We start from the raw sequence: 18,314 nt of genomic DNA, 5'->3' as shown, positions 1-18,314 counted from the left end.
CAGAATATGAGATGGAGAGGAGAATAAAAACAGCAGCAAGTCAGTCATATAAGTTTATGACTCAATTTAGTTCTTTACCCTCACTTTTTTATATTATGAGGAATATCTGTCATTATGATAGCTATTAAGGGTAAAAAGGCTAATTAAAACTATAATTATCTGATAAGACTAGCATACTAATCTGATTTAGGGCAAATTCAGCTAAAAAATGTGAATAATGAAATAAAAATTAATCCTGTTTCCATTATATATTTCCTAAGGGACCTAAAGTATCACTCAAACAACAAGTTATAGTTTTTAACTTTTATTAGTAAAAGTTCTGAGTACAAATAACAAATTTCATTTGACATTTAGAAATAAATGATTTATTCTCTATGGTTTGTTCATAAAGAAAATCCTGTTCTATACATTTTAATCTCCAATTTTAATGCTTCAGACCATAATGCTTCTACGTCTATGACTTAATTTTAGGTTTAAATTTAATAATTCTGTCTTTTGCATCTGGTTAAAGAGCCTAGAAAACACCAGGTAGAGGAAAGTAAGAGAGTAATTAAAATGACCTGAATATAAAACTTTACCAAAATGCTTTTTAAAAAGCTTGTAAGACAAAGTAACCTAAATATTAGAATACTTTTGGCAGAAAAACTAGCAGTTATGAACAAAATTAATATAACATTTTATCAAGAACTTCATTACACTATTGTGGTTCACATATATTAGACTACACAAAATGTGTATTTACATCAGATATAAAAATGTATTTATTAAAACATTTAAAAATACAGTTTAGCACTTTTGGGAGATTCAATTCCCAATAAATGATAGGACTACAATTTAAAAAACTGCTGGTATATCTTTTAATTAGAGACCTAACCAGGTAAGTCGTGTCAAACAGTTATGAAATTATAGTCAATAATAAGCATTTATAAGAACTCAAGATAAAACTTGCACCCTCATCAGTATGTATGCCTGGCATTAGAAATCATACTGAGTGAAAAAATAAAAAAACCACCTCGCTTTAGAATAAGTGCCAATCTACATTTTCTTTACTCTTCCTTCAACACACTATTTCTACCACTTGCCATTGTTAACAGAAATCTCTCCTTGGTTGGTAATGTATTACTACTTACAGAACAACCATACCCAGCATAATCCAAGGTCATAAAATCTTTTGTAGATAAAGTGAGCTATAAAGAGCAAAAGACTAAAGCAAATGCATTTCAATAGTAAAACATCCCCCTACATTGCAAGTCAGAAATCCCATTTCTAAAACTCCTTTAACTGCAATTGTATTACACTATCATTCTCTCTTTCGTTTGACTGTAAATTCAAATCTTCATAGTATATATTTTAAAATTTCCAAGTTACATTACTTTGGAAACATAATTGAGTTGAAAATCTTTCTATACTGGAATGAAATCTCAGATTTAAATAATTTAGGAGAACAAGAGGAATTACTGTTTACACTGGAAGCCATGTCAGGAGAATTGTCCATGCAAACAAACGTCTTCTGAATTGAACCTAATATGTTAGCACAGTTTTAGGAAGTGATTTATGGGACTTATAATTGGGAAATGAGTAGTGCTTAACTCTGGTTCCTTCCAAAGGAATGGGAAATCCCAATGTTGACAGCTTCCACTTAAAAGTAGCTCTGACTTGCCATATAAGAAAGGGACCTGCACCCCGATCCAGTAAAGACGAGGCTCCAAAGTAGCACCCGTTCTCCGCCACCTGGGAGTTTCAACACTTCCAACAGAGTCTCTCATCCTTAATTTACATTCAATAATCAGCAGGGAGGCTATTCTTGGTTATATCCTCACTGAGCTAAGTACAAATAAATAAATAGGAATTAATAGAAAATGAACTCCAATGGAGTTAAACTTCCCAAAGAGCTGATTTAAAAGGTAGAACCTATGTGTAAATAAAGTAAAAACGAAGTTAAGACATGTATCTCTATTTTTGGTTTCATTCAAAAGAGCCTTCTTCATACTTGGCAAACTAGCTAAGTGGTGTGATATACTCTACTTATTTTTATTTGCACTGTATTTATCTATTAAAATCATTCCTTAATAAGAACTTTTCAATATTAAAAAGTCTAAATGTTTATAACATATACTATTAAAATATTGTATTTAAAATTGGAAAAAAAATGTATACCCTGGTTACTCATCTCAGTGCTTCTTCAATTTCATCTTCTACAGAATCAACTGGCTTATGGTTTGCCTTTTTTAATCTGTGTCTGTTTGGATTAAAACCTCTTCCTTCACTGAGGAAAAGGTCATCTTCATCAAGTTCTCCACCCCTGCTGCTTTTGTCCCCAGGGAGAACATTTAAAGGGTCAGAGTCTCCCTTGTTGGCAGCAAGAGAACTCCGGTCACTGCTTTTAGAGGACCCGGTGCTGCTGGCACTGGTACCAAATAGCTGTTCCATCAGATTGGCTTTTTTCTCTCTTCTTGTGGTTAAATCTGCACTGCCTTTACTACTAAGCTTCTCTATACTGTTTCTTTGGAAATCCAAAAGGCTACTTTTTTGGCTAAATGGACTGGACTTCCTTGTGTTTGCAAATGAAGGCACATAGCTGCCAAATGCAAGCTCATTTGGAGAGAGTGGGCTCCTGATACTTCCTGGAGCCTGACCATCTCCTTTTGCAGTTAAAACACTGATGTCTTGTAAATGATGACCATTAAAGAATCTCTCTAAGGAGTCAGAGAACAGGTATTGTTTGGGGCTTCTCTTTGGGGAGTGCAGTTTAGATTCCAAATCAGGTAGCAACGGCAGAGAAGAACATTTTAGATTCACAGACTCTTGTTCTCTGCTGATTTCCTTCAATTTAGCAAGCAGCAGTTCTCTCTTCAGTCTGTCTTCTTCCTCTTCATCAATATTTTGAATTTGGTACATTTCCACTTGGTATCTTCCAGTTTCCAATGCTGGCTTTTCTTCTATCTCCAGCATAGATGCCTTTTCTTTTTGCTTTTTAGCAAGTTCTTCTCTTGCCCATTCTGTATGAAATCAAATTTTAAAACTGAAATTTATAACAGTCAATATTTTTAAACATAAAACCTCAACTCTCATCTTTTACAAAACAACAGTCTTTATTTAATTTGGGCATTATCAGTATATTGAAAATGGACACCATAAGGAGGGTGGTGGGATGGATGGGGAAGACTTATCTTAAACTTAAAAAATGGATGTCATATCCTGAGACAGATACATCACTAACGTAATATTCTGACAGAAGATGCATTAACCTGAATCTAATTAAGAGAAAGCTTCAGATAAACTACAAATGAACATTCTATTTTTTAAAAAATGGGTCTGTATTCATCAGTAGTATCAATCTCATGAAATATTTTTAAAAATGCTTTGAAGGACAATACTGTGTCAGCTGATAAAACGATTGGAGACAGCAGATTAGAGAAATGGGTTGTAGCAAAGTAAAATTTACTGAGGTTGAAAACTATACTGGGATGAAATGATATTAAGAGACTGTCCTTCTTTTGGAGAAAAACAGTTCTTTGGCTATTGCTACTTTGCTATAATTTTGAAATGATTTCCAGGTAAACAAATTAAAAATATTAACATATGTAAGAATGGCAAACATTCTTACTGATGTAAGAAATCATTCCATATGAACTCCAGGAAAAATATAAGTCAAAAAGGACAAAGAAAAGTGATAGTCTGTTACTTCATTCCTTTTCCTGGTACTTAGAAAGGAATGAACAGAACACCTAATTGTCTGTTCTATAGTTTAACATGTGAAAGCATAATCCTTTCTGGATTAGCCAATAATGATGTAAAAATAGCTTCTATTCAACTGTTACATTGTTTTAAATCCATACACTAATTTAAGTAACAATTACCAGTACTCACAATTTTATGTTCCATTAACTTTAAGAGGGGAAAAAAGGATTTCTCTGTAAGCGGCTACTACATAATAAAATACAATCAAAGGATTAGCCTCATCTACACCTTTAAGACCTTTTATCCAGAGGGAAATTAATTTTATTCCTGAGCTTCATGTATAGTATCTGAAATCATGTGTGTTGGCTCACTAAACTTCCACACCAATGGTTGAACATGTTAAAGATTAACTTATTAAAATCAATGAAAAATTATAGGAATATATTCAGGACCTCACAATTCATTAATTTTAATGCTTGGGCTAGTCTACACACTAGAGAGTTTCAAGGTCAAGACAATAAAGCAGTTGTACTTCAGTCATATGTTAATCAAACCTTAATTAATATACAAGTAAATTTTTTCCCTTCGCCTGAATTTTTGAAGGTAACTTTGTCATTATTCCCTACCACTGTATCAATCTTTTTTTGTTCTGTATTTCCAACTCACTCTTCAGTGGGAAGACATTAGGGGATGTTAACCCTTTCCCAAGGGATGCTGACTCATCACTTGCTTAAACAAACTCACCATCCTCCAGCTTCTCAACCTCTTGTTTTACAACATGGCTTCTTTGATCTTTAACAAAATTTTCTTCTCTTTCCTCAACTGGGTTTAGAATCCCTGCTTCTTCATGCTCATCTTTCTCTTGAGATTTCAGGTCCTATTACACATTGTTTAAAAAAAAAAGAGGCTACTTAAATATTGTAGATTTATCTCCCATTAAACGTAATACCAACTGAGAAATTAAAGCAAGTTTTTCAGTAAGTCAGAAGTAACATCCTTTGAAAGATGCTGCAAAAGCACACAGGTTTATTTCTTACATTAAAGAAGCATTTATAAGCTATATCAAAACCAATCCTATATAATAAAAGGCTAATATACAAATTGTCCCCTTGGGAGTTTGACTGACCGGGACTTCAACCACTTGCTATGACGTGTGCTGACCACAAGGGGGCAGCGCGGAATGAAGGTCCCCATTGGCCCTGATCACCGGCCAGGCCTAGGGACCGTACCCATGCACAAATTTCATGCACCGAGCCTCTAGTACAGTGGTTCTCAACCTTCTGGCCCTTTAAATACATTTCCTCATGTTGTGACCCAACCATAAAATTATTTTCGTTGCTACTTCATAACTGTAATGTTGCTACTGTTATGAATCGTAATGTAAATATCTGATATGCAGGATGGTCTTAGGTGACCCCTGTGAAAGGGTCGTTCGACTGCCAAAGGGGTCGCGACCCACAGGTTGAGAACCGCTGCTCTAGTATAATATAAGTCAACTAGGGGCCCGGTGCACGAAATTCGTGCACTGGGTGGCGGGGGGGGGGGGGGGGGAGTGTCCCTCAGCCCAGCCTGCCCCCTCTCACATACTGGGAGCCCTCAGGCGTTGACCCCCATCACCCTCCAATCGCAGGATCGGCCCCTTGCCCAGGCCTGGCGCCTCTGGCCTAGACGTCCGGCCCGGGCAGCGGGGACCCGCAGCTGCAGCGGCCCCACGATCGTGGGCTTCGCTTTAGGCCCAGGCAAGGGACCCCTAGCTCCTGGGACTGCCAGCTTCGACCGTGCCCAGCTCCCATCGCTGGCTCCACCCCTACTTCCTGCTATCACTGGCCAGGGCGGAAAAGGCGCCTGATTCTCCGATCATGGCTGGGGGGTAGGGCAAAGGCGGCCCCAGGGCCGCCTTTGCCCTGCCCCCCAGCTCTTAGCTCCCCCCTGGGTTTCCGATCACTGTCAGTGGCAGGGGGCTTCTTCCTGCTTTCCCTTTTGCCTCCCTGCATTGTGCCTACATATGCAAATTAACCACCATCTTGTTGGCAGTTAACTGCCAATCTTAGTTGGCAGTTAATTTGCATATAGCCCTGATTAGCCAATGGAAAGGGTAGCTCGTACGCCAATTACCATTTTTCTCTTTTATTAGTGTTGATACCCTACATAAAATTCTGAAGAAACCAGTTTCAGAAATATCCTTGCTTTGTACATTTCACAACAAAATCTGATTCAGTTAACCAGAAAAGCTATTAACTAAATATAAAGGCCATCAGGAGAGGAGAACCAAGATGGCGGCATAGGTTAACGCTGGAGTTTGCTGCTTTGAACAACTACTTCAAAAGTGAAACCAAAAAACGGAAGGGACATCACCCAGAACCACAGGAACGCTGGCTGAGTGGAAGTCCTACAACTAGGAGGAAAGAGAAACGCATACGGACACTCAGAGGAGGCGCAGTGCTGAAGTCAAATTCTGAGGTGCGGAGTGCGCAGAGCGGGCTGGCGGCGGAGGGCACGGTTGTTGTTTTCAATGGGGAGGGAGTCGCAGACTCTGAGCACCAGATCCGGGCGAGTCTTTAGGGACCCAGACTCAAACGGGAGAAGCGGGACTGTCTGGCTTCGGTCAGAGCGAGTGCAGCTTTCTCTCCGAGCTTTGCAGCGGGTGCTGGGACTCAGAGAGGCAGAGCCCCTGGGGACAGGACTGAGAGCCGCCATAACTGCTCTCTCCGGCCCACCCTGTTGATCCTGTGCGACCCGCCCTGCCCAAGCCCTGCACAGAGGCATTTACCGGATAGCCTCAGGCAAAGGCTAGATTAGCACCTCCCTAGAGGACAGAAGTTCTCTCACTGCTGACACAGCTGATTCTCATAGCCACTTGGCCTGGAGGTCAAACCCTCCCTGGAATTAGCTACAACAATCAAGATTTATCTATAAGACTGCGAACAAAGACCACTAGGGGGTGCACCAAGGAAGCATAACAAAATGCGGAGACAAAGAAACAGGACAAAATTGTCAATGGAAGAAATAGAGTTCAGAACCACACTTTTAAGGTCTCTCAAGAACTGTTTAGAAGCTGCCGATAAACTTAATGAGATCTACATGAAAACTAATAAGACCCTCGATCTTATATTGGGGAACCAACTAGAAATTAAGCACACACGGACTGAAATAACGAATATTATACAGACGCCCGACAGCAGACCAGAGGAGCGCAAGAATCAAGTCAATGATTTGAAATGCGAGGAAGCAAAAAACATCCAACCGGAAAAGCAAAATGAAAAAAGAATCCAAAAATGCGAGGATAGTGTAAGGAGCCTCTGGGACAGCTTCAAGCGTACCAACATCAGAATTATAGGGGTGCCAGAAGATGAGAGAGAGCAAGATATTGAAAACCTATTTGAAGAAATAATGACAGAAAACTTCCCCCACCTGGTGAAAGAAATGGACTTACAGGTCCAAGAAGCGCGGAGAACCCCAAACAAAAGGAATCCAAAGAGGACCACACCAAGACACATCATCATTAAAATGCCAAGAGCAAAAGATAAAGAGAGAATCTTAAAAACAGCAAGAGAAAGAAACTCAGTTACCTACAAGGGAATACCCATACGACTGTCAGCTGATTTCTCAACAGAAACTTTGCAGGCCAGAAGGGAGTGGCAAGAAATATTCAAAGTGATGAATACCAAGAACCTACAACCAAGATTACTTTATCCAGCAAAGCTATCATTCAGAATTGAAGGTCAGATAAAGAGCTTCACAGATAAGGAAAAGCTAAAGGAGTTCATCACCACCAAACCAGGATTATATGAAATGCTGAAAGGTATCCTTTAAGAAGAGGAAGAGGAAGAAAAAGGTAAAGATACAAATTATGAACAACAAATATGCATCTATCAACAAGTGAATCTAAGAATCAAGTGAATAAATAATCTGATGATCAGAATGAACTGTTGATTATAATAGAATCAGGGACATAGAAAGGGAATGGACTGACTATTCCTGGGGGGGAAAGGGGTGTGGGAGATGTGGGAAGAGACTGGACAAAAATCGTGCACCTATGGATGAGGACAGTGGGTGGGGAGTGAGGGCGGAGGGTGGGGCGGGAACTGGGAGGAGGGGAGTTATGGGGGGGGAAAAAAAAGGAACAAATGTAATAATCTGAACAATAAAGATTTAATTAAAAAAAAATAAAAAATAAAATAAATTTGTAATATTTAAATCAAATAAAAATATCAACTTAAATTCCTAGTTTCTGATGCCCCTTTCAGATGTGTAATTTTTCTTAAGAGTAAAATGTCTATTAGTATTTTTAGTAGACTTGTATTAGTTGAGTACTGTTCCCTAGTATTCATCTTCCCCTCCTCCCTTTTAGTTACAAAATACTTGAGTTTTAGCAGAGAACAGGGTTGCTTAACTGGAGACTACACTGAGTAGCCTCCCTTGCAGCTAGACAGGACCAATAAGGTAGGAGTGGAAGTACTATGTATACAACTTCTGATCACATGTATAAAAGCAAAAGCTGCTTGCCCTTTACTTCCTTATTCCTCCTTCTCATAGGGGTGGTGAGCCATTTTCAAGCATAGAGAAGAGAACTACACTCTTTAAGATGGAAGAGCAGTAAGACAAAGTGTGGGAAACTGTTTATTGTCTTCACTATCTGATAAACATAGACAGAGAACCCCCCCAAAGGCTGGGTGCCTTTGAAGCCCTAGCAAAGGTCAGAGCTAGGCGCCACCTCTGTTTGTCCAGACAGTGGTAGCTGAAACTACTCCCCCATTTATTATTATGTAAATCCTTGCTGATGGGCTAGTCTGCCTGTTGCCAGGGGTCACCTGCCTAAGGGCTATGCTATGGGTGCATCCCAGAATCAATAAAAGCTTGGTGAGGCCTGAGCACGGGAGGAAGTCCTTCGGGACTTGCCGCCTGGTCCCCCAATATTGCAAAATTATCTCGTGGCTTTTTCTCTCCTTTGTTGTGCGGCTCCTCTTTCAGATACCGAACCCTACTCCACGCGGGGCGTGGAAGGAAACACTAAACACAAAGAATGAAATAAAGCTGTCTACCTATTCTGGACCACTCACTAACCTTCGGTCTATTACAAGAAAAAGAAACTTGTATTTTGTCTGAGCCATTGTATTCTGAGTCTCTTTCTAAAAGCAACTTGGCCTGTACCGTAACTTCCTTCCATTTGCTGAGGCCCTTTAAAAGTTTTAGGGTCAGTCTTAAAGAGCTTCATAAACTTCAATATTAGTTATTACAACAACCCTAAAAGGTAACACACCCCATTGTATAAATTAGGAAATTGCAACTCCAAGAAGCCATACAACTCAAATGTCAGAACCAGAATTTAACTAAAAAGCAGTGTTAATTCCAAGGCTATCATCCTCTTTTCACTATATCAAGTTGCTGTTCCTGCTACTCAATCTTCTAAACACCAAATATTTTTATTCTCTTAAATTTAAGTTAAGAATTATGGTTTGGCTCAGCGGATAGAGCTTTGGCCTGCAGACTAAAGGGTCCTGGGTTTCATTCCAGTCAAGAGCACATGCCCAGGTTGTGGGCTCGATCCCCAGCAGGGGGGCGTGCAGGAGGCAGCCAATAAGAGATTCTTTCTCATTGATGTTTCTATATCTCTCTCCCTTCCTCTCTGAAATCAATAAAAATGTTTAAAAAAGAATTACTTTGTTATTCCATATTTTACCCTTTTGAAAAGAAAAATTAACACGATGTCTAGTCTCAATGATAGAGCTAACTTGTCTAAATTGTAAAACAAAATAAAAAACTAGAGTATTCATAGGAACAAAGTTCATCCTTTCAAGAAGAGATCTCAGGGTCACGGGAAAACTTACAAAAGGCCCAAAATAAAGGATTATGTAAAATACGATGGCTCTCTGCTACATGTTTCCTTTGGATTTCAAACTAAAGAGAAAAACCTCTTAGAGAAAAGTACCTTCTGGTATTCAGAACATTAAGGCCTATGAAATGAAGGTCCAACACAGACCCACGGAATGTCACTCTAATTTGAATGGTATAAAGTCAGATTCATGGCAATTACTTTGCTCAGTTTTCATCTAACTTCCAACATTCTATTACATAGAAGGCCCCCAAATTAAATGCAGTCAAATTCTAATAAATCATTTGAAAGCTACTATAATTTGCTTTTAAACATAAAAACAAGGATTTTGAGGGACTATTTTGGTACACACAAGGTAAGACACTTGGTAAATTTTTCTTCCCTTTTACTTCCAACCCAGATGGTACAATCAACCTTTCTGAAGCATCTGAAAGATGCAATGTGAACTAAGAGTCAATCCACAGCAATTTAATAAAATATACATGTATATGTTATCTGTCTCTTTGAAAGGCGAGTTGCATATTTACAGATGTAGCATTAGTGTCACTGCTGAAATTTAAAAATGTTTGATTTTGTGTTGTAGGAATAACTTCAAACCCTGAATTGGGTATCCAATCGTACTGCTGAACTCACCAAAGGAAGAAGTTCGGGTTCCCATTTGTTTTCATAACACATGACTGTTTGTGGAATAATAGGAGATTCTTCCAGCGTGAAGTCTTCACTGGTTTGCACTCCTTTTGTACACTGGTATGTAAAATCACTCTGGCATGCAGCTTGAAACACCATGAAAATTATAAAAGAGTTTTTCTAATTGTATTAAACAGTGCTAAGATATATGGAATTCAGCTCGTATGTATATTTACCATCTAAATGAGATAATGCATATTTTGCTCAGCTCCAAGACTACTCACATTAATATTTTTGTTTCTAGGATTTACTGGCAATTATATAACTTGAGAACAATTCTGACAGGTAAATCCTATTAAAGCATTTTCAAAATTTATGTTTTTAACTTTATGTAATCTACAGAAGAGAGAAATTATACCTTTATTTTAAAAAAAGATAAGATAAATGTATTTTCATAACAAAATATTTAGGAATGAAATGACTGCTTTAAAATACTTTGGGGAAAAGTAATACAATTAGTAAAATGTGTAACTGTTAAAGTTAGGTGATATGTAAATAAAGGTTCATTATACTATAATATCGAATTAGTAAAATGTACAGCTGTTAACATGAGGTGATACGTAAATAAAAGTTCATTACATTATAATATCTAGTTTGGGGTATGCTTATAAAGAAAATTTTTTATAAGTTATGTAAAATATAACTTGTGAACTCAGAAAAACTTGATAAAGTTGAAAGAATTTCTGAAAACTATTTAGTATTAAACTAGTCAGTAGTTGAAAGGAAACTTAAATTTTATTTCAATGAACTTCTTTCCCCTTTGCCTTCCTTCTATTTCAGAATTTATTTTTATTAGTAACAACTACCACATGTTTTTCAACAATAACAGCTACTATACCATTTTTTCTTGATATTTGTTCTCTTTCTTTCTTTAGAGAAGACTTTGGTAGACGATTAGAATATATGTTTTTTATATCCAGTTCTCTCTCCTTTTCCTGAAAACAAACCCAATACGATTAAGGACATATATTCTCAGTTTAAAACAAAAATCCTCATGTTGTCAATTGGTACTTTACTTACCAACTGGAATATCTAGTTCAGCTTCCCTTTATAACTACCTAACTGTAGGAAGGAATGTCTCTAGGACCTTCAGGTTAGGGTACAGCAATGATTCTCCTTACAAAATCCAGTATGCAATAGCAGTTAAAAAAGTGAGAGAAAATAAGGCAAAATTAATTTTCTACCCATTCCTATCTGATAGAGCTAGTATTGTCCTACCTAAACTATCTTCCAGGCTCAGCAACAGAGACAAGGAATTTAATTAGTGTCTCTCAAATGTGAGTTATAAATTACTAAGTTAAAAATTAGATCTTTTTGTAAAAAAAAGAAAAGTATTCTTGTTCATTTTGGGACTACAGCCTTCTCTGATAATTTGATTAAAAGAGTAAAAATTCTATGCAAAGTAATCTAAACACTAAATTTTGCACATTTCAACCCATCAATGAGCTCAGGAGAGAGTGGAAAGAATACCTGTTTTAACGAAGTAACTAATTCGAATATTTCCTCTAAAAACTATGAAAATGAAAGGGCATTACTTAAAATAACTTTAAAAATAATTAAGCATGGGGTTAGCTGAGGAAGAACACTGAATTATTCAACCATGTGACAGAAAAACTCTAGTTTCCATAATTTTCTTCCAGGATTTTATAACTTAAATAAGTTATGTCAAAAAAATGAAACATTGAATACAGTAATGATATATGTTTTTATTGATTTCAGAGAGAGAGACAGAAACATAAATGATGAGGATTGGCTGTCTCCTGCACCCGGGGCATGGGTCCCAACCAGGGATAGAACCAAGACCTCCTAGTTCATGGGTCAAGCTCAACCACTGAGCCACGGTGGCTGGACAACAAACCTTGTCTCCATAAGTGCTGAAGATAATATTGGAATTTTGTAAATTATACTGTATCACTGTATAAAATATTAAGTTTTCATCTAATAAATATTATAGGTTGAATATAATGATTTAAAATAAAATGCTTACCTTTAACTTATAATGCAGTTGTTGTAGCTCCTTTTGAAGAACTTTATTTTCATCATGAGCATCATATGCCCTTTTCTTTTCAGCAAGCAGCTGTCGTTGGAAACTGTTACTACTCAGTTCAAGGTTTTTTGATAGTTCCTATGATATGTGTACACATTTTAAAAAGTGTTTAAAAATAATTCAACAATAAAACAATGCACTTAGCATCAAAGTGATTTTTTTTTAGCAGTACTGTACAAGACATGGAAACCAAGCTGAGATTAGTGTTCATAAACAAAACAAGCTATAAAATAGACTGACCAACAATTTAATACTTAGCTATTATTCCTTCCTTTGTTTTTCACAATGATTTATAAATAATTTCTTAAGCATTTGTCTGAAGCGTACAAGAAAAGTGATTTAAGTTGGGAGCAAAAGAAAGTTTAAAGGATGTGATGAGAATCATTGGCCAAACAGATATGAAGACAACCGTAATTACACAGCACTATTCAAGGTACAGAGATTACCTTGCAAAATATTTTAAATAAAAACAATGGGCAGTTCCATGGTCTTCAACATGTTTCATGAAGTTTATGAAAGAATTTATGTTAAAACATTTTCTTTTAGGTAATGTTAGCATCATGGTGGCTTGAGTCATTCCTTTTTTCTCTCCCTTTGGACTTACAACTAGTCAGACATCCATAATGGAACAAAAGTCTTGCTTCTCTGCCCAGCACACCAGGAAACTCAAGAGATCCATCCATCTGTACACCCCAAAGTGGGCGGACTGGGTCTCAGAGAAGGCTGCGGAGCCAGGAGAGGGGCAGCAGAGGTAGGCCAGCATAACCTTTCTGGCAGAGGCAGTGAAGGTAGTGAATGGAAAGGTCTGCCCTGCTGTGCATGCTGCAGCTGGAGAAACCCGTTGCTCTCTCTAAGAAGAGACCAGACTCACTAGGTGGATGAAAAGGAAAGGGAAGAAGGCAGACAAAGAGAGTTGAAGGAATATGTTTCCTCCTGTAGGCAATAGGATACTGGCTCCTAATTAAGAACCTATTGAACTGTTAGAATAAAAGTGAACAAAGGTGTTCACTATGTCAAATGCAGTAGCAGAGGGACTTTTCATCAGACAATGAAAAATTAAGATAATATCACAAAAAGAAAATGACAATATTCTATGACCAAAATATGGAATATTGTGATATCACTGATGAAGAATTCAAAATGATTGTTATGAAGAAAATCCAACAAACTGAAGACTCAGAGAGGCAATACAATGACTTTGGGGAAAAACAGATGAAAGAAGTACTTTACCAAAGATACTGAAATTCTAAAAGAACCAAAAATTCTGGAGCTAGAGAATTCAATAACAGTTATGAATGCATTACAAAACACTAGAAATAGAGCAAATCAGATGGGAGAGAGAACTAAGGTTTTTTAAAAATGAAGAAACCCTTTAAGAACTGTTAGACTGCATTAAAAGAGCCACCACAAAATTAATGGGTGAACCAAAAGAAGAAGAGGAAAAAGGGAGCAGAGACTTATTTAAAGACATAATAGCTGAGAAATTCCCAAACCTGAGACAGGAACTGCACATTCAGGTCCATGAAGCTAATATGACACCATATTATCTCAACACAAAAAGACCTTCTCTGAGTCACATTATATTAAAACTGTCAAAAGTTAATGACAGAGTATTTTAAAGGCAACCGGAGGGAGGCGGGAGTTCTCAGTAACCTACAAGAGAATGCACATTAGGCTATCAGTCAATTGCTAGCAGAAACGCTACAGGCCAAGAGAATGAAAAGACATATTCAAGAGACTGAAAGACTAAAATTGCCAGCCAAGAATACTCCATCTAGCAAAGTTACCCTTCAGATATGCAGGAGAAATAAGGATTTGGCAAACAAAGGAGCTCTTCAAGTTGAAATGGAAAAAAAAAAAACCCCACACACACAAAAGTACACAAAACTCTGATTAAGGTGATAGAATTAGAAAACTATAACTTTTTAAAAATAGTATACTAAACAATTATAGCATAAAGTTTAACTACAGCTACTACAACTTGGTAACAAAATCACAGCATAAAAAGATAATTTGTGACATAAAAAATATAAGAGGGGAGGATAAAAAGATGAAACATAAGTGAATAAAAACAAATTGCTATCAGCAGAAAAAGGACTATTTTGGGATGTTTTATGTAAACCTCATTGTAACCACAAAGCAAATACCTAAACCAGAGATATGTAACATAAAAAAAGGGGGGAGACTGAGCAACTCACCATAGAAAACCACCTAACTTACAAAGGTAGACAGAATCAGATGAAAAGACAAAATAACCAGACAGCAAAAGGTAAAATGGTGATAGTAAATCCTTACATATCAATAATCAATCTACACTAATAAAAGAGAAACATGGTAATTGGCGTACGACCGCTACCCTTCCCATTGGCTAATCAGGGCGATATGCAAATTAACTGACAGCCAAGATGGCGGCCGGCAGCCAGGCAGCTTGAAACTAACATGAGGCTTGCTTGCTTCAGTGACGGAGGACTCCAACGTTCCCCACCTGGGGCTGCAGGCCTCTGAGCCTGCAGTTTAAGAAACATTGTAACAAATACCACCGGACTTCAGCCAGCAAGATCGCAACATTGTAAGCAAAGGCCAGAAACCTACTTTCAGCAGTGGAGGCCTAAGAGCTGGAGCCAAGCCTCAAGCTAAAGCTGGCCCAGCATTAAAAAAAAAAAAAAAAAGTAAAAAAGGAGGGGTTGGGAGCTTCAGTCACCCCCAGCCTGAAAACAGCCCTCAGCCCCTCACCCAGACTGGTCAGGCACCCCAGTAGGGACCCCCACCCTGAAGGGTGTGTGACCAGCTGCAAACAGTCATCATCGCCTCACCCAGGCTGGCCAGGCACCCCAGTGGGGACCCCCACCCTGATCCAGGACACCCTTCAGGGAAAACCAGCCGGCCCCCACCCGTGCACCAGGCCTCTACCCTATATAGTAAAAGGGTAATATGCCTCCCAGCACCGGGACCAGCGGAGCCACAAGGCCTCCCGGCACCAGGATCAGCATGACAGGGGGCAGCACCCAAACCCTCTGATCGGCCCTGCTCTGTGTGTGACAGGGTGCAGCACCCCAACCCCCCCACCCCCCCATGGGCCCTGCTCTGTGTGTGACGGGGTAGAGCCATAATCTCCCCATCGGCCCTGCCCTGAGTGTGAGAGTGGCGGTGTCCCAACCCCTTGATCGGCCCTGCTCTGTGGGTGATAGAGGGCTGTGCCCCAACCCTCCCTGCCCCCCAACAGGCCCTGCTCTGTGTGTGACAGGGCAGAGCCATAACCTCCCCATCAGCCTTGCCCTGAATGTGACAGTGGCGGCGCCCCAACCCGCTGATCCGCCCTGCTGTGTGTGTGACAGGGGGCGGTGCCCCAACTCCCCTATCGGCCCTACTCTGTGAGTGACAGGGGGGAGCTCCTCAACCCCCTGATGGGCCCTGCTCTGTGCGTGACAGGGTACGGAGCCCCAACCCCCCTGATGGGCCCTGCTGTGTGCGTGACAGGGGGCAGCGCCCCAACCCCCTGATTGGCCCTGCTCTGTGCGTGACAGGGTGTGGCGCCGCAACCTCTCCATCGACCCTGCCTTGAGTGTGACAGGGGGTGGTGCCCCAACCCCCCAATCGGCCCTATCCTGAGCGTGACTAGGGGTGGCATCACAACCTCCCAGTCCGCCCTGCTCTGTGCATGACAGGGGGTGGCGCCCCAACTCCCCAATCGGCCCTGCTCTGAGCCCTACCAGGGGTTGCACCTAGGGATTGGGCCTGCCCTCTGCCACCCGGGAGCAGGCCTAAGCCAGCAGGTCATTATCTCCCGAGGCGTCCCAGACTGCGAGAGGGCACAGGCCGGGCTGAGGGACCCCCCTCCCCCCCCGAGTGCACAAATTTTTGTACACTGGGCCTCTAGTTTAAATATAAATGTATTGAATTTATCCATCAAAAAGTATAGAGTGGGTGGATAAGTAAAAAAAAAACAAGACCCTATTATATGCTGCCAACAGGAGACTTATTTTAGCTCTGAAAACACATACAGACTCAAGTGAAAGGATGGCATATGATATTCCAAGCAAACGGAAATCAAAAGACGGCAGCTATTCTTATATTAGACAAAACAGATGTCAAGCCAAAAGGGTAACATGAGGCAAAGAAGATCATTATATAATGTTAAAGGTGTCAATATATCAAGAAGATGTATCAATCAATCATAAATATTATATGTTCCAAATACCCAAGCATTGAAATTTATTAAGTAAATAATAATGAATTTTAACAGAGAAAAAGACAGTACAGTAATACTAGGGGACTTTAATACCCTACTATCAGCAATAAATAGACTGACCAGGCAGAAAATCAATAAGTAAATGTTGGCATTAAACCACATTTTAGAACAACTGAACTTAAGAGATATAACAGAACATGCCATTCAACAGCAACAGAATACACATCCTCAAGTGCACATAAAACATCCTCCAGGAAAGATCATATAATTGAACAAAACAAATCCAAGTATATTTAAGACTGAAATCATACCAACTATATTTTCTAGCCAAAATGGCAAGAAACTGATTTCAAAATAAAAAAATGAGAGGATCTACAAATCTAAGTGGAAATTAAACAACACACTTTTAGACAACTATTGAGTCAAAAAAAAAGGGAAATAAAAAATTATCTCAAAAAAAATTTATCTTTTAAACAAATACAAATGGAAATACAAGCCAAATCTTATGGTATGCAATAAAAGCAGCTCTGAAAGAAAACTTTATAGCAATAAATGCATACATTAAGAATTTAGAAAGACCTTAAATAAGCAACCTAACTTTACACCTCAATGGACTAGACAAAAAACAAATTAATCCCAAAGTAGCACAAAAAAAAGAAAAAATAAAGATCTGGGAAATGTAGCAGAAACAAAGGGAGGAAACCAAAATGAGAAGATGAAGAAACATGTCCCAAATGAAAGAATAGGACACAAGTCCACAAAAAGAACTACACAAAAAGGAGAAAAGCAATACAGAGTTCAAAACACTGGTTGCAAGGATACTCAATTAACTTAGGGAAAGAATACATGAACTTAGAACCTCAACAAAGAGATAAAAACCATTAAAGAACCAGTCAAAAATGAAGAATACAGTAACAGAAATGAGAATATATTGGGGAAGGGAAACAACCGATTAGATGAAGCAGAGGACTAAATCAGCTAACTGTAACATGGTAGCAGAAAGCACACCATCAGAAGCAAAAAGAAATAATAATCGGGAAAAATAATGAAGATCGTTTAAGGAAACTCTGGGACATAAAGGATACCAACATTTACATTACAAGGGCACCAGAAAGATAAGAGAGAGAGCAAGGGATTGAAAACTTATTTGAAGAAATAATGACCAAAATTTCCCTAACCTGGCTAAGAAAATAGACATACAAGTCCAAGAAGTTCAAAAAGGCCCACATGAAACATATAAGTAAAATGCCAAAGCAAGAATATTAAAAGTAGCAAGAGAAAAACAATTATTTACATACAAGAGAACTCCCATAAGACTATCAGATTTTTCAAGACAAACTGTGGATGAAAAGGTACTGGCAGAACCAAGATTACCGTACTAGCAAGGCTATGATTTAGAATAGAAAGGGAGATAAAGAGTTTTCCAGACAAGAAAAGGATAAAGGAGTCTGTCACCACTAAACCAGTATTACAAGAACTGTTAAAGGAACTTCTTTAAGTACTTATGAAAGATACAAAATATGAATAATATAGGAAAAAAATTTCTCACTGAAAAAGACACTTGGTAACCAGTAGATTAACCCACTACAAAGCTAATACAAAGGTTAAGAGGCAAAGTGGGAAGATCATGTGTAATGAGAACAAATTAAGGGACACACACAAAAGAAGTAAAAAAATAGTAACAAACACATAAATGAAGAGGAGGTGAATAAAACATATAGTGATTTCAACTGAAAATAGACAGAAATAAACATAGCTTGGTATATATGCAGTACATACAGAAGGAATACAAACACAACAGAACAGAAAGTCATCAACATACAAGAGAATAAGAAAGGAAGAACTACAAAAACAATCAGAAAACAATGAACAAAATG

At 38.6% G+C, this 18,314-nt stretch overlaps 1 protein-coding gene across 2 annotated transcripts in view; it reads right to left on the bottom strand.

The window, feature by feature from the left end:
* Positions 1-288: 288 nt before the first annotated feature.
* The window catches only part of LCA5 (lebercilin LCA5), a 47,918-nt gene continuing 29,892 nt past the window's right edge, over positions 289-18,314 (bottom strand). For both annotated transcript variants that reach the window (XM_059701126.1, XM_059701127.1), the window contains exons 4-8: positions 12,189-12,326; positions 11,040-11,136; positions 10,148-10,287; positions 4,426-4,558; positions 289-2,999 (exon numbers count right to left, since the gene is read on the bottom strand). In XM_059701126.1, the coding sequence (XP_059557109.1) occupies positions 2,167-2,999; positions 4,426-4,558; positions 10,148-10,287; positions 11,040-11,136; positions 12,189-12,326 (1,341 nt within the window). In that variant the 3' untranslated portion in view covers positions 289-2,166. The remainder of the gene's footprint in view (positions 3,000-4,425; positions 4,559-10,147; positions 10,288-11,039; positions 11,137-12,188; positions 12,327-18,314) is intronic.

Source organism: Myotis daubentonii, chromosome 6, assembly GCF_963259705.1.
Source record: "Myotis daubentonii chromosome 6, mMyoDau2.1, whole genome shotgun sequence".
NCBI classification, from domain to species: domain Eukaryota; kingdom Metazoa; phylum Chordata; class Mammalia; order Chiroptera; family Vespertilionidae; genus Myotis; species Myotis daubentonii.
This window is presented reverse-complemented; position numbering and strand designations above follow the sequence as displayed.